Source organism: Dama dama, chromosome 11, assembly GCF_033118175.1.
Source record: "Dama dama isolate Ldn47 chromosome 11, ASM3311817v1, whole genome shotgun sequence".
NCBI classification, from domain to species: Eukaryota; Metazoa; Chordata; class Mammalia; order Artiodactyla; family Cervidae; genus Dama; species Dama dama.
Window position 1 is genome coordinate 82109543 of NC_083691.1, and position 16585 is coordinate 82126127.

At 34.9% G+C, this 16585-nt stretch overlaps 1 protein-coding gene and 1 pseudogene across 3 annotated transcripts in view; both read left to right on the plus strand.

Annotated features, from left to right (window-relative positions):
• SOS1 (SOS Ras/Rac guanine nucleotide exchange factor 1) overlaps positions 1 to 16585 on the plus strand; it is a 130127-nt gene that overhangs the window by 60611 nt on the left and 52931 nt on the right. For all 3 annotated transcript variants that reach the window (XM_061155552.1, XM_061155553.1, XM_061155554.1), the window contains 4 exons: positions 1155 to 1364; positions 4374 to 4517; positions 8165 to 8275; positions 8350 to 8448. In XM_061155552.1, coding sequence (XP_061011535.1) covers positions 1155 to 1364; positions 4374 to 4517; positions 8165 to 8275; positions 8350 to 8448 — 564 coding nt within the window. The remainder of the gene's footprint in view (positions 1 to 1154; positions 1365 to 4373; positions 4518 to 8164; positions 8276 to 8349; positions 8449 to 16585) is intronic.
• On the plus strand, positions 6891 to 7021 carry LOC133065760 (U4 spliceosomal RNA; annotated as a pseudogene).

The following is a 16585-nucleotide window of genomic DNA, read 5'->3' on the forward strand; positions in this document are numbered from 1 at the left end:
GCCTAGTTTTCTTTAGATACCGCTAGTAGGGCTTTACTGTGGTAATGTAAGAGCAAACATTTATTGAAAGGTGAGCATGTGTGTGACTTACCTCATTTGGTCCCTAAGATATCCCTCTAAAACAGATACTCTTATGTACATTTCATAAAAGGGAAACTGAAGTTCACAGAGATAAAGAAATTGGTTCAGAATTTTCTGAGAAGTTTCAAAGCCTAGACTTGAACTCCAGATCTAAGTCTAAGTAATTGCACTATACTATCTCAGTATTTTTATTTAATAAAAATGATCTTTCAGAAAAGAAAATATTTTCTAATAAAGTATTTTATCCCCTTTTTTCTGTTATTGATTTGAAATATTCTTTCTGATTACTGAATCCAGTTAAATATATTTTAGTATTTAGTGTTCTTTCAGAATGTGAAAATCACCTGACCTGAAGGATTTCAAATTTTTTATTTCTTAATGAATAAGTATTTTAAAAGAGTAAATGAATATAAAATATTTGATACTTTTAAATGAAGTGATAAATAAAATATTTCTGAGTATGTATGTAGCTCACAGAGAAGAGATGCAAGAGAAGTATAAAATAAGGCTGTAGATTTGATAAAAGGGTACTTATATTTGTGAAACAAGCAGAAAGTGATACAAGGTAAAATCTTATTTTATTGTTATAAGGATAATGATGTAGAAGTTCACAGGAGGGAAAAGATGAGGTTTAGTAAGAGTAGTAGACTTCTTGGGGGAAAAAATGAGACTTATTTTGATCAATCACCAAGAAACCTGGGAGTTATTCAAATATGAGTTATGTGAGGCTCTGGAATGAAATGGTGATGCTAAGGGTATGAAACAGAGGAAACGAACAGAAATCCAAGACAAGATTTGGCAACAAATTAGCAGTAGTAGATTAATAAGAGAGACAGACAGATAGATACTAGTATTGACAGAGAACTGAGAAGAGGCAGTTTGTGATGCCTGATGTAAGATTCTGTCTCGGAGAATCTGCTGAGGGAGCAGTAGCATTCTGTCCAAGGAGAGGTCACTGTGCGTCTGTTTACTGTCATGCAAGAACTTGTGTTCAAATGGCAGATTTTGTTTAACTTCAAATTTGACTATAGATTCATATTTTATTGTAGTTTTTTATATTTCTGACTATGCAGGTATTGATGGATATGTTTCATCAAGATGTGGAAGATATAAATATATTATCTTTAACTGATGAAGAGCCTTCCACCTCAGGAGAGCAGACTTACTATGACTTGGTAAAAGCATTTATGGCAGAAATTCGACAATACATAAGGGAACTTAATTTAATTATAAAAGTTTTTAGAGAGCCCTTTGTCTCCAATTCAAAATTGTTTTCAGCTAATGTAAGTATCATTGTGTGAATGTATATCATTACATGTGTTGTTAATTTTACATGACCACTCAAATTTGAATTTGTATAGTTCATGACTGCTAATTGGTCCATTTTTTAAAAGTTGTGGGGTTTAATTTATCATGACTGTGGTCACAAATAAAGTTGCTACAACAGTTTTAATTTATTTTTTAATATCGAGGACAATTGCTTTATGATGTTATGTTGGTTTTTGCCACACAGCAGTACAGATCAGCCATAATTATACATATATCTGCTTCCTTTTGAGCCTCTCTCCCCTCCCCCTGCTACAGCAGTTTTGATAAATTAAACAACAGAAATTAAAAGACAAAATCTAAGCTAGACTGATTATGTAAGTATAAATGAATTCACAGAATCTTCCACAAATTCCAGAGAATAAAGCCTCTTGTTTAGGTGGAAGATTTCTGTGTTTGACTCATTTGCATCATTGAACGAACACTGCATCAGTGCTGCCTATATTGTTAAATGCCATACTTGGCAGTGGAGATTCAAAGATAAATCAAAAGCTATTTACTTTTCTCAAGTACAATCTAGTCAAGACAGAGATGTCAACGTTAAACTGCGATACAGGACGAATTACCATAGCAGAAGTTTGACAGCAGTATTTTGGGGAGCGCAAGGGAAGGAGCCAATAACTGAAAATTAGAGAAGGGACTACTGATCTCACAGTAGTAATCAAACCAGCCTGACTGGGTCCTGGAGAAGTACTAGGAAGAATAGCTGAGATTGTCTAAGGAAGTTGCATCCTAGTAATTTCTAAAACTACATAGTAGTACCTACATAGTCATGGATGACTGATGGAAATGTGGTGCTCATAACAGAGGCTGAGACTGATGTTCAGTCATTGTTATGACAATGAGTGAACATTAAAAAAATAAAGGAGTAAATTATGAGTTGTACAAATCTGTAAATAAACCATTTAATTGTTTACTTTCAATGGATGAATTGCATTGCCTATAAATAATATTTTAATGAAGTTGTTTAAAAAGAGAGAGAGATAAAGAGTAGGCAAAGATATTCTTAGGACACAAAAAAAATCAAGAACTATAAAATTAAAAATTAATAAGCTAGACTGCATTAAAACAAAAAAAACTTTTGCTCTTCAAAAAGCATTGTCAGAAAAATAAGAACATAAGCCACATATTGGTGGAAGCTATTTCAAATACATAAATCTAACAAAGGATTGTATTCAGAATATATAAAGAACTTCAGCAATTCAGTAATGAGAAAAACAGCTTGATACTTTTAAATGGGCAAAAAATTTGAACACTTTATAAAAGAAGATACAACAGTGATCAGAAAGCATGTCAAAGGATGACCAACATCAGTAGTCATGGTGTTAATCATTTAGTTGTGTCTGACCCTTTGTGACCCCATGGACTGTAGCCTGCCAGGCTCTTCTGTCCATGGGATTTCCCAAGCACGAATACTGGAGAGGGTTGCCATTCCCTTCTCCAGGGGATCTTCCTGACCCAGGGATCCCTGGTCTCTTGCATTGCAGGTCTCTTGCATTGCAGGCGATTCTTTACCATCTGAGCCAAACTCCCACACATCTTAATAGTCATAGGAAAATGCAAATTATGAGCATTATGAGACACTACTGGATACTCATTAGAAAAGCTTAGAATTAAAAAGACTGACAGTACTGGATGTTGAAAAGAATGTGGAGCAACTGCTTTTGGGAAATGTAAAATTCCCACATTACCTGTGAGAATGTAAGCTGGTTTAAATAGTTAGGAAAATAATTTGGTAATTTCATATAACATTAACCATAAATTAGCCATCAGTTCAGTTCAGTTCAGTCGCTCAGTCGTGTCCGACTCTTTGCGACCCCATGAATCGCAGCACGCCAGGCCTCCCTGTCCATCACCAACTCCCGGAGTCTACTCATACTACCTAGCAATTCCACTGCAAAATCACACTTGGGCAAAACATCCATTCAAAGTTCAAAATAGACCAGTGGATTTTAACAATACAAAGTTTATATAATTTCAGATTCTACCTTGCAACTAACCTTTAAGAAGCTACATATTGACTTGTGTAATACTGTAAAAAGATAATCACTCCATATATATGCAATGTCCAGAATAGGCAAATCCATAGAGATAGAAAGTGGATCAGTAGTTGCCAGAGGCTGGGAGTGGGTGTGCGAGGGAAGAATGGAGAGTGCTGCTAATGGATACAGTTTTTTTAGGTGGGGGAATGATGATTTTCTAGAATTTGATGGTAGTAATGATTGAATCGTTTGTGAATATGTGAAAACCGTTGAATAGTATACTTTAAGAGTGAATTTTATGTTATGTAACTTGTATCTCCATAAAAATAGCTATGCAGGAAAAGGAGAGTATCCACAATTATTTGAATAGACTATTAAAATAGTCCTCTCTTTTCCAACTACATGTCTTTTAAAGTTAGATTTTCCTCATATGCTTTAACCAAAGCAGTGTATCACAACAGATAGAATGCAGAAATATACATGAAAAGCCAGCTATCTGCAATTAAGCTAGGTATTAGAGATTGTGTTAGAAAATGTAAAGCAGTACCATTCTCCTCACTAAGATTTTTGGTTGTTTTAGAAAAACTAGCTACTTTTCATAAAAGTGCTATTTATTGTTGTTTTCAAATGAATTAAATGTTTTATAATTTTCTTGGTTTTAATGTCTAATATGGTAAGTGTAGTAAATGGCAATAGTAAATAATTTCTAATATAGTAAACAAATAGAGTTTTCAATAATTTTTAAGAGTATGAAGGAATCTTGAGACCAGAAAGTTTGAGAACCAGTGACCTAGAGCAATGTACCTACAAATTGTACTTCATTGCAAAAGGAATTCTTTGTGTTTTACTTGTATTTGTAAAGTTGTTAAAATTTTTCACTATATCTGCCATTTAAAATTTCATGATTATAAAATGACTTATTGGCTCAAAATAATTTTTTTATTATACAACCTAACTGAATTAATATGTTTTTCTTTCCAACAGGATGTAGAAAATATATTTAGTCGTATAGTGGATATACATGAACTTAGTGTAAAATTACTGGGCCATATAGAAGATACTGTGGAAATGACAGATGAAGGCAGTCCCCATCCATTAGTAGGAAGCTGCTTTGAAGACTTAGCGGAGGTAAGTACTTTAATTATACACCAAAAATTTCTGAATTTAGAAGGCCTAAATGCAGTTCAAAGGCCTAGATTTAATTCAAATACATTTGAGTAAAAATTGGAATCTGAATTCTTATTTCCAGCTAACATAGACATTAACTGCTGGCTACTCAGCAGTATTGCCCCTTCCTCAAAGGGTCACCGTCAACATTTGTTGCCATTATTTCATAAAACTTAGAAAAAGTAGTCTCTTTTTCCATTATAAAAACAAGCAGATCCCAAAGCTGTTTTCAGATCCCACAGCTCACACTTAATTGGCTATCTTAGCAATGAAGAGGCCACAGAACTTGGGCTTGAGGTCAGGCTACTTATGTTTCAATCTCAACTCTTCTACTTATTAGTTATGTATAACCATGGGCAATTTACTTCACATCTCTAAACCTCCCTATCTGTATTTGTAAAATAAGGATAATAATAGGACTCAGGATTTTGTGAAAGTTAAATAACCTACCTGAAATATTTAGCTAGCCACCTTCATACAGCTACTTAATATGTGATAACTGCATTATTATTTAGAAAGAGAAAATGAAGTCCAGGACCTAGTGGAATGGTGATAAAGAATCTGCCTGCCACTTCAGGTGACCCGGGTTCAGTCCCCAGGTCAGGAAGATCCTCTGGAGAAGGGAATGGCAGCCCACTCCAGTATTCCTGCCTGGGAACTCCCATGGACAGAGGAGCCTGGTGGGCTACAGTGTATGTGGTCGCAAAAGAGTCAGACATGACTTAGCAACTAAACAAGTGCATTATCATTTAGAATAGGAAAATCAAGTCTAAGGCTTAGATGATGATCACAGGGGTAGAAAAATGGTAACCTTCTTGATACTTTAGCTGCTAAAATATACAAGTTAGCATTGATTGTCATTCTGAAATTTCTAGCTCTTGTTTTGTTCTTATTCTAAAATCAGCTATATCTTTTATTATAACTCAGGGTTGAGTTTATAAAACAAATTAAGACTTTCAGACAAAATAATAATGCTGAGTTTAAGCTTCACTACAGCCCCTCAGTGTTGCTTTAACTACATAAAAGTCATAAAGTATAAAAAGAAAAAAGGAATATACATAACTAGACTCAAAAACAAGGATGTTCTTCAGCCAGAGGGAAAGTTCTACTCAGAGAAAAGTCAAGGAATATAAGAACTAATGGTAGGAAACATGGTAGTAAATTTTATAAGCTATTGCATATTTTTAAAACCAAACTGCTTTTTTTTTTTTTTTAACTTGAAGAGTGAACTAAACTTCTCAGTGCATAATATGGGCTTACCTTCAGAGGATAAGAAAAACTAAACAAGTTTGAAAGTGAAAACCCATCAAAGTGAAAGTCACTTAGTCGTGTCCAACTCTTTGCGACCCCATGGACTGTTGCCCGCCAGGCTCCTCTGTCCATGTAATTCTCCAGGCAAGAATACTGGAGTAGGTAGCCGTTCCCTTCTTCATGGGATCTTCCCAACCTAGGGGTTGAACCGAGGTCTCCTGCATTGCAGGTGTATTCTTTACCATCTGAGCCACCAGGGAAGCTCAAGAATACTGGAGTGGGTAGTCTATCCCTTCAGGGGATCTTCCTGACTCAGGAAATGAACCGGAGTCTCCTGCATTGCAGGTAGATTCTTTACCAGCTGAGCTACCAGGGAAGCCCTTACAAGACATATACCCAAAACAGAGACTCAGAAAACTAGGTTGGTGCAAACATTAATTGCTGTTTCGGACCATGAATTTTAAATCATTATAACTAGGCTCAGGCACATCTTTATTAACCAAAATAGGAACCATTACAATGAGCACATTTTTGCCAGTGAGAAATAAGTTTGTGTATTCCTGTAGCATAAAAACCCATGCCTCAGGATTCCATGAACTGTTGAAAAGTATTTTTTGTCTCCTGCTGATTGTAGAAGTATATTTTCCCTGCAAAAAGTTGTCAAGCTGCTTGAAGAAGTGGTAGTTGGTTGGCAAGAGGTCAGGTGAATATGGTGGATGAGTCTTAAAACCACAGGGTATTCAGAAGTAAGCCCAATAAACATATGCAAGATTTTTGTTAACAAAATATTAAAATAGATTCATAAGGAAGATCAAAAATGGAGACACAAAAAGTGACTCGGTTTTAGGATTATATACATATATTATTAAAAGTGGGAAAGAATAAGAAAAATATGAACCTCTTTATACTCTTAAACACTGTGTCCAGTATGATATATCTTAGGATATATTTTATGATATATCTTAAATGATTGACGTTTTTAAAAAATTAATATAACATTTCACATTAACATTAAAATCTCAACAAATAAGAAAAAGCATAGAATGTTAAAGTCATTCATAAATTTCTTTAAAATGTTGGCCAAGCTTTGTGCAGTGGCAGTATCATAGCCAATGAGGTTTATCCGAGACACGGTTATTGCTAATTGAAAACTAAAATGTTGGCCAAAGTAGGAATAGAAGGGACCTTTCTTAATCTAGTAAAGGATATCTATCAGAAACCTATAGAAGATATATTTAATGACTAAGCTGTAGGAGAATGCCACTCACTACTTATATTGAGCACTCTAATAGAGATACTAGCCAAAAGACAGGAAAAGAAGAAATAAAAGTGTTCTGTTTGTAATCAGCATAATTTTCTACATAGCAAATCCAAGAAAATGTATAGTGTTATAACTATTAGGTAGGTTCAATACAGTTGCTAGATAAAAGACCTATATGTGTACATATATATCTTTCCTTAAAAAAATAAGTCTGATAAATAGCAGGGTAAGTTAAAATAAATATCATATTTTCTGTCATTCACTCCTAACTTCTTTTGCAGTCCTCCACTAGATGTCCTCTTCCTCCTCTTTCTAGAATTACCCTTCATAAAATTGAGCTCTTGCTAGAATCTACAGCACTATTTTCATAATAGTTTGGAGGTTTTGTGTTTTTATTTTTACCTAGAATAGGGCACAGGATGGAGGAGAGTGGAGATCCTACCTCCTGAGAAAAATCACAATACCTGCTCACTTTTTTTCTTAAGGATTCACCAGAGCTAGTAGATTATAACCTTTAGAATTGTTTAGTTTATTAATGATTGATGATGGTAAAATTTTTTGGCAATTTGAATTAAATTATTTAATTGTTTTGTGAAAACTGTAACAGGGGATTTTAGGTGATACAAACAATTTACTTTCAGCTTGCAGGATGTGAAAGTAAGTCTACCTCTAAGAAGTAATCATGAGAAAATAAATGCTTGGCATCAGTATTCTAAATTTTTATATTTTATATGGTTATAGATATCTATGCTCTTTATTATTCAGGCTAAATTTCATTTTCCAGATCCCAAATCCCCCCATATGTTTGTTCATAATACTCTACTAGAATCCTTTCATGGGAGGTGTCATAACATGCTAGAATCCCATTACTCATCAGAAAAAAATTCATTTTCTTTCTTACTTGAGAATATTAGGTTTACTCTAGTAAAATTAATAGCTATATAATTTTGCTTTGAGGCTTTAAAAGAAATATGTAATGTAATTGTGCAGTGATAGAAGTGCTCATAATATAATCTTTCTGTGTTTATGGAGGTGGGTTATTTATTCTTTACCGTAGAGAAAGATTATTTATGTTTTACCTTTTTTATTTTCTAAGGAACTGGCATTTGATCCATATGAATCATATGCTCGAGATATTCTACGACCTGGATTTCATGATCGTTTCCTTAGTCAGTTATCAAAGCCTGGAGCAGCACTCTATTTGCAGGTATAGTAATTTTTAGATCAAGATATAAGATGCCTGGAAAGTAAACTTAAAAATTAAATCACTTTGTTTTCTAGTCAATAGGCGAAGGTTTCAAAGAAGCTGTTCAATATGTTTTACCCAGGCTACTTCTAGCCCCTGTTTACCACTGTCTACATTACTTCGAACTTCTGAAGGTAAGAAAACTCTTTCTTCTACTTATAAAATATTCAAGTGTGATACAGTTTTTTACCAGTTTATTTGTGAACCATTATGTGAGTGCTCATGAATATGTCTATATCTGTTTTCTTTTTTCTAGTTCAGCAAATATATATGAATTTACAAAAGAGTGACATATTTTCTCCAGTTTTAATTGTGAATTTTAAAGCAGTCATCAGATATTTTTATCTTGTGTACTTCTTGCTTTCATGGCCAGTTGTTTGGAAACAATCTTGGATTTGTGCATCCTAGTCTCCATCCTGGGACCTCAGCAGATTCAGGGACTTAGATAAGGGACCACGTGTTGGATAATGCCAAAGTAATGGAGAAGATTAATCACCTAATTTTCGTAGCTTAAGTTTGCAACTATGTCTATAAAAACTACTTATTATTAGTTTAGATACAGTAAACTATAGTAATCCTAGTAAAAAATTTCCCATTTGATTATAGATCAGAATACTCAATTTAAAAAGTACTGACAGAAAGGATTTTGCTTTTTTCCCCTTTTCCTATTATGCACTGAAATTAACTAGGGAAAGGGGGAACATTAGTTTGTATAATTCAATAGTGTAACTTAGTGATTTACTTTTAAATATCTTAAGTAACTAATGATGTCTGCTTTGGATTATGGATAATATATCCTAAAAAACATTAAGTTTTCTCAAAAATTTTAAATAACGAATGAGATAATAAAGATATTTTATTTATCTGTAATGAACTAGCCCCATGAAGACAAAATATGATATGCATTAATACTATTATTATTTCTTTAGCTTTTAAAAGAATGTTTCATTAAAGAAAAATTTAATATCATGTTGTTATGGAGCATGTATTACTGGAAATCAGATTTATAGTTTGCAGGAGTACATGAAGAAATGGGCTGTCTATAATTAATCAATGAATGAATAGAAAGCCTCTAAATTTAGTAAACTGAAGGAACTCTCATCCTTCCCAGGTGTCTCTACATTGCGGGAACTTGGAGTTCAGTTAGATTTCTTAAGCAGGACAGTTTGAATCAGGAAAGGACTGAGGAAGTTGAAGAACTTAATCACCAGGCAGAGTTATGAAGCTCTTAGCTCTCTGTTCTAGCTGCAAACAGAATACAAGTTATGGTCTTTAGTAGTATAGGATGATTATTTTAAGAGGATAATCAAGAAGAAGCATTTGGTGTATAAAATCATTCTTTGTAAAGAATGACAAACCATAGTCTCAGAATGGGTCATTTGCACACAAGTTTATTATATAGACCTTTCTTCATAATGGCATCTCTAATAATGGGATTTTTTTTTACCTGAGACTGTAATGAAGTTATCTTAATAGTATAAGAGAAATTAATTATTTACTCCCCCAAATATAGGCAATTAAATTAAAAAAAATTTTAAGTTATGATATTGAATTTTTTGTTTTATAATTGCATCCATCAGCAACTTAAAAGATTTCTACTGGTAAACACCTGTATTCCTTGTTTGTATTACTGCCTAAATTTCATTGCAAAATTAACAGTATATTGGGCAGAAAATTTTGCCCAATTAATTCCATAAATTGTCATCACTCCTTTTTATTCTGCCTTCCCTCAGCACTAATGTACTATCTGTGTTTACTGTCTTTCATTTCTATTTGTTGGTATGTTGCTTAAATAATTTTATTGCACAGTATTTTCAAAGTGTATTCTGTGGACTGCTAGTCCCATAAGAGACTCTGAAGGTCTGGGGAGGGAATGCCTTGGTGGTCCAGTGGTTAGGACTCCATGCTCTCACTGCTGAGGGCCTGGGTTCAGTCCCTGCTTAGTGAACTAAGATTCCACGTGTTCAGTGGTCAAGTATATTTTGGAAAAACTGTATCCTTAATTACACTCCTAGAAATGTTCAGCATATGTTAGAATATTAAAGGCTTTGTAAAATTGTGCAATAAAGCAATCTATATAAAACTATCTAAAGCAGTTAATTCCCAAATTAATTAGGCCATTTGTTGTTTAGTTACTAAGACGTATCCAACTCTTTGTGACTCCATGGACTCCTCTGTCCATGGGATTTCCCAGGCAAGAATACTGGAGTGGATTGCCATTTCCTTCTCTGGGGGATTTTCCTGACCCAGCAGTTGAACCTGCATCTCCTGCATTGGCAGTCAGATTTTTTTACTACCAAGCCACCAGGGAAACCCAAGTAGGCCATGAAACCCTTAAAAAATGTAATGTTTTTCTGGCAGTTACTTTGGGAAACTATCATAGAATACTTCCATCAGAATAACTGAAAGACCTTCTAACACTTAACAGTATTAAGATTTTTTCCCAACAACATGATTCTCACTAACTAAATTTTTTTAATCTGGGTATTGCCATAACTCCAAGTTCCAGGGTGGACTTGGTGATTTTGGACTCAACAATGATTAAATAAAATCAGCAGGGAACAGCAAAATCTTAAGACATCATTGACAATTGGAATAATTTATCTATGGCATGGAGTGACCTCTGAAGGCTCACTGGACTAGATAGGAGTCTGATGTTTCTTTTCTGGTTCTAGACTGGTAGCCAACTAGCTGAGTTGCCTGCAACAAGTCACCTCACCTTCTGAGCCTTGGTTTTCTTATCTGTGAAATGCTTATCTCATTGGGTTGTTCTGTCAACCAGGAGAGTGTATGTAAAAGTATTTAAGATACAGTAAAAATATAAATACCGAGTATTGTCATTACTGGAGACTTTTCTTCTTGTCTTGTAGGTATCTTCAACTTAAACTAACATCTTAATCCCTTCATCTTTCACCACTTGGCTCTCTCTCCTGCCTGCCTGAATTTGTATTCCATTTCTTTGTTGATCAGCTCAGATCCCTTCACCACAAGCCTCAGTGCCATCTTTGATTCTTCTCTCTCCCTTATTTGCAGAGCATCATGGTTTGATTCCAGAAATGAGTCTGAAATCCAGTCTGTTCCCCTGTTGCACTGACATGGCCTTTGGCCAGACGCTCAGCATGTCTTTCCTGGGTTACTGTAGCAGTTTCCTATAAGGTCTTGTATCTCATGGAACTCTCAGTTTGAAAAGTGCATTTAGTGTCCTTTTGAACTGGGACTCAAAGTCTAAATTCTTTAACTTTTCTTCAGCCTCATCTCTCAATATTTGGTGTTATTTACCTTATGCTTTAGCCATAAGAAAATTTCCAAGCAGCCCTGGAAATGTCAAGTCTGTTCAGAATTCCTTATCTTTTTTCCTATTTCCCTGGAATTTCTCTTCTATCTCTACCATCCCCTTTCGTCTGAGAAATTCCTGCTTATCAAAGAGTTTGTTCAAATGTTGATTCTCTATCTAAAGTTTCCCTCCATTCTCTAGGCTGAATCTTTGACTAAGCTGCTTTATTTTCTTCATATCTCTATAGAACATGTCTCATTTTTATTGTCTACCTTGTCGTCAGAATGGAGCTAAACCCTATGTATCTTTGGATTCTCTTGCCTAGCAGTGTTTGGCATTTAGACATTTAATAAATGCTTGTTACAAGATAATAACAAAAATAAGGTAAGTTTTCCTTAGAATTTATGTTTGTAGGAATAGTTAACCTGTAAATTGTATACAGTTACATTTACTTTGGAAATTTAGAATGCTTAAACTTTACAAATTCAGAGAATAAAAGTTTAGTTATTGATAGTATGACTTTAATGCCACTGAAACTGGAAAAAAGAAGTAACTCCCTTACCCGCCCCCCTCAAGTTAGGAGTCAAGTCTTTGAAACCTTTAATTAACTTTTTCACATTAAAGTTCATTTAAAATCAACAACTTCCTTTGTGTCCTTTTGAAAACCTTATTGCTCTAGTAATGTGATTTTTCTATGTGAAGTTTAATTTGCTTTATTAAACAAATTTAGAGTTGTTTCTTGGGGCTAAGTATTTTGAAGTTTACCAAATCAGCACATTGTTCAGTTCAGCAACAACAGTAACCTTTTCTTTGTTCTTTAAATATATTATTTTATCCTCTTAAGGTAAACTCAGACAAACGTTAGAAAAAATTATCCAGGATGATTTTGAGCAAATCAGTTCCCTAGAGAATTACCTATTCTTTTCCCAATGTACTGGATACCTGTAACCTAGGAGATATGAATCGGCTCCCTTAATTTCAAAAGCAGGTTCAAATCTATATTGCAACTTGTGCATTAGTGTATTCGTTTCCTAGGGCTGCTAGAGGAAAGCACCACAGACTGAGTGGCTTAAAAACAACAGAAATGTATTCTTTCACAATTCTGGGTGTCGGCAGGGCCATACTCTTTCTAAAGGCTCTAGGGAAGAATACTTCCTGCCTTTTCTTTAGCTTCTGGTGTATCCCGGTAACCCTTGGCATCCTTTGGCTTATAGATGCCCTCACTTCAATCTTTGCCTCAGTCTTCTTTCTTTACATCTTCACATTCTTGTCTGTTTCCTCTGCATTCAAATCTCTCCTTCCTTTTTCATACAATACCAAGTTAGTGGATGTAGGGCCTACCGTAATCCGGTGTGACGTCATCTCAGCTTGATTATATCTGCAAAGGTCCAATTTTCAAATAACATCATGTTCACAGGTACCAGGGGTTAGGACTTTGGAGGGAACACAGTTCAACCCATAACTTTCAGTTTTTGGTATACTATAAAAAAATTATATCCATTTTTGTTTTTCTGATTCTCCAGTATATACTGACTTGCTTAAACCCATAAAAATATATTTTTTGCATAGGCCAATTAATCATTGCTTCCTGATCTTAGACTTTAAAATTTAATTTCAGTCCGACAGCAATTTAGTGAAAAGCCAGCAATTGCAGTATTTTTCAAATAGTAAAAACTCACAGGTATACAGAATTACTAACAATCATCTGAGCAAGACTAATGTACATAACTGAGGTTGGGGTTATCATGTATGGTTTCCCTTAAATGAAAAAATAATATAAAATTTAACACTTAAAACCTCCATTCTTTTCTTAGGTTTCACTGATAATAAAAAGTGCAAGACTAGCAAAATAACTGAGAGAAAACATTTCCAGGTTTAATTTTAACACTTCATAACAACCCTCTGCTTTTAGATAAGATTAAGAACCAATCGAATAGTAAATATTGCAGTGGATGTTAATTCGTTAATAATAGTGCAGTGCTTGTCTTGGTCACAAGTTTTACTTTAGAAAATAAGAGACACTAAAGATTGTAATCTGAATGCTCACATGACTAGATGCTTCCTGTGTTACATATTAACATTTAATTTCCTAATATTCCTCGATTTTTGTGTACTGACTTGAATAGTTCTTAACTTTTCCCTTTAACATCATAAATATTGCCAAAATTATAGTCCCAAATGCTTAAGTACAGAATCATGGGAAGGGATTACAGGTAAGAACTTAGATCTGAATGGTGCAGTGAGTAGAAAACTTAGGAACTGAGGGATGTTAAAAGTAGGAGATACTTTTCCTCCCAGAGTAGTTTTTGTTTTTTTTTTCAGGATATAATATAAAACAAATGGAAAAGGCAGATATAAATTGTGCTACATCATTCACTGTAAACACCCTTTAGTGACCTTCACATAGTGCGCCAGAAACTCTTGTAAAGAAATATGCTCTACAGACCCCCTGCTGCAGACACCTTGTGTGCACTTGTTAATGGCTTTGGTTTGTTGCTTTTTCATTTGGGGAGCGGGAAAGTAACAAACATCTTCTACTCTAGGTGATTTCTTAGGTTGAGCGGGAAAGTAACAAACATCTTCTGCTCTAGGTGATTTCTTAGGTAGTTTTTTTCAATGTTCTCCATCTGGTTGCTGTATGCTTCAGACCATTTTTTTTATACTGCCGATAAGCCAATGCTTAATACCAGTAATAAGAGGAGATTTAGAAAGCATAGCTTCTCTCTGAGTATCACAAAAATAAGCCCAGAAGAGGTCTGTCTAGCTTCCATTCCTTTGAACTAGCTTTCTAAATTTAGAAATTCTTTTCCAGAAACCATGGACTCAAAGCATTGAGCTAAATGGTATATCTGACCACAGATGTTGATGACTAAAGTTAAACATAAGATAGTATAATTCAGAAACCATTATAAACAAACAGCTGATTAATGTTTTACTCTCGTTTTAAAATTTTAAATCAACTAAACTGCTATGAGGAACGTTTATAGTTTTGGTGATTTTCTCTCTGATAAGAACAGAGCGATGGTTTTGAGAGGTATTTTATTTCATAAATGAGATTATCCTAACATTCTTTAGGGTTAATTTCCTGTTTAAAGTTCAAAATCCTTTCGTGTTTAAGGTTTTTAACTTGCTTTTACATTATTCCTTTTTCTGCCGTTTTTCTCCTCTTTCTGGATTGCCAGTTACAATGCGTGTAGAACTACTTCATGTTGTCCCGTACATCTCTGAGACTATTCATTTTTCTTAAATGATTTTGGTTTTTGTTCTTCAAAGTGGTAATTTCTGTTGCTTTGTCAATAGAATTATTAGTCATTATACTTACTCTAGAATTTCCATTTGGATTTTGTTTTATAGTTTCCAGAGACTCCCTTCTGAGCACTCAAGAAGACCATGTTTTCCTTTAATTCTTTGAATATGGTCACAAAAACTACTTTGAGGTCTTCCCAACATCTGGGCCACATGGAGCCAGTTTCTACTAACTGGATTTTTCCCTCAAATATGGGTCACATTTTCCCAGTATTTTTGCTGGCTAACAACTCTGGATTCTGTTGTGCTGAGGATTGTTGGGGTTCCATTTGTGGATTTGGGTTTTGCTTTGTTTTGGATTGTTGGGTTTTTATTCTAGTGGGCAGTTCTGATTTGTGTGTGTGCATGCTCAGTTGTGTCCGACTCTTTACAGCCCCATGGACTGTAGCCCGCTAGACTCTATTGTCCATGGAATTTTCCTGTCAAGAATACTGGAGTGGGTTGCCATTTCCTACTCCATGGATATTCCCGACCCAGGGATTGAACCCACATCTCCTTCACTGATAGGTGGGTTCTTTACCATTGTGTCACCTAGGACTCAACTGCAAATTTGTCTCTGCTGTGTTGTGTAGCAGCTGATATCTCTGTTCACTTTTTAGGATTTCCATATGCTGCTCTTTTAGCCTAATTCTCTCCTGTCGGCCCTACATGAGTATGACTTGACAGACTAAATGTTTGGGCAGAGATAATGTTGAGATTTGGGGGTACAGTCTCTGGTTCCCTTACACCTAGATATTCCCCATTAATTTCCATTCACTCTACCAGACTCAAGCTCTGTTTCCTAACACCTTAAACCAGAAAGACTTCAGCTTTCTGCTGTTTGAGCTATGTACATTTGAGAAATAAACTCAGTTTAAGAAACTCAGAACTTTATCCATTATAGCACTGTCTTTCAAAAGTAGATTTCTTTTTGGTCTCTGCCACATTACTTCACTGGAGTCTTTTCATGCATTCAGAGTTTAGCAGTCAGCCAGATGTTTGGGTAGAATTTATTCTCAGATTTTGTGTCTCAACCTTCAGTAGTTCATTCACTTCCAGATCTCCCCCTTCATTTCCTCTTATATTTTTCTGTCTTTCATCTCTAGCCTGTAACTCTTCCTTTCATTCTTCCTCACTGTCATCATGGGAGGTTGGGGGTAAACCCTAATCCCACAACTGTACACTTTCTAGTTGTAACTTTTTAAGAGCAATAGTACTTCTGGTTTATGCTCTCTTTTAGATGTTTTCCAGTGCCTATAAATATTTTTAATTTTTTGTTTAGATTGAATAATTGTTATCTGCAGATGGTTCTCAAGACTACTGCACCACCATTACTAGACGTTCTTGCATTTTTTTTAGCTCTACTTCAGTATTTGTTGTGGCCTTGTTATCTGTGACAATAGGAGGGGATACAGTGAAGGGCTGCAACTCAGATTCCACAGGTAGGCAAGAGAGCCGCTAACGTTAGAAAATGTATTCTACTAAATTTAAAGATAAAAATAGCTAAATGCTATATAAAATACAATTTGAATATTGGGCATGTTTAAAAATCAGTTGCACTGGTTATTTGGGGGGCTTCCCTGGTAGCTCAGCTGGTAAAGAGTCTGCCTGCAGTGTAGGAGATCCCAGTTTGATTCCTGAGTCAGAAAGTTCCCCTGGAAAAGGGATAGGCTACCCACTCCAGTATTCTTGGGCTTCCATGGTGACTCAGA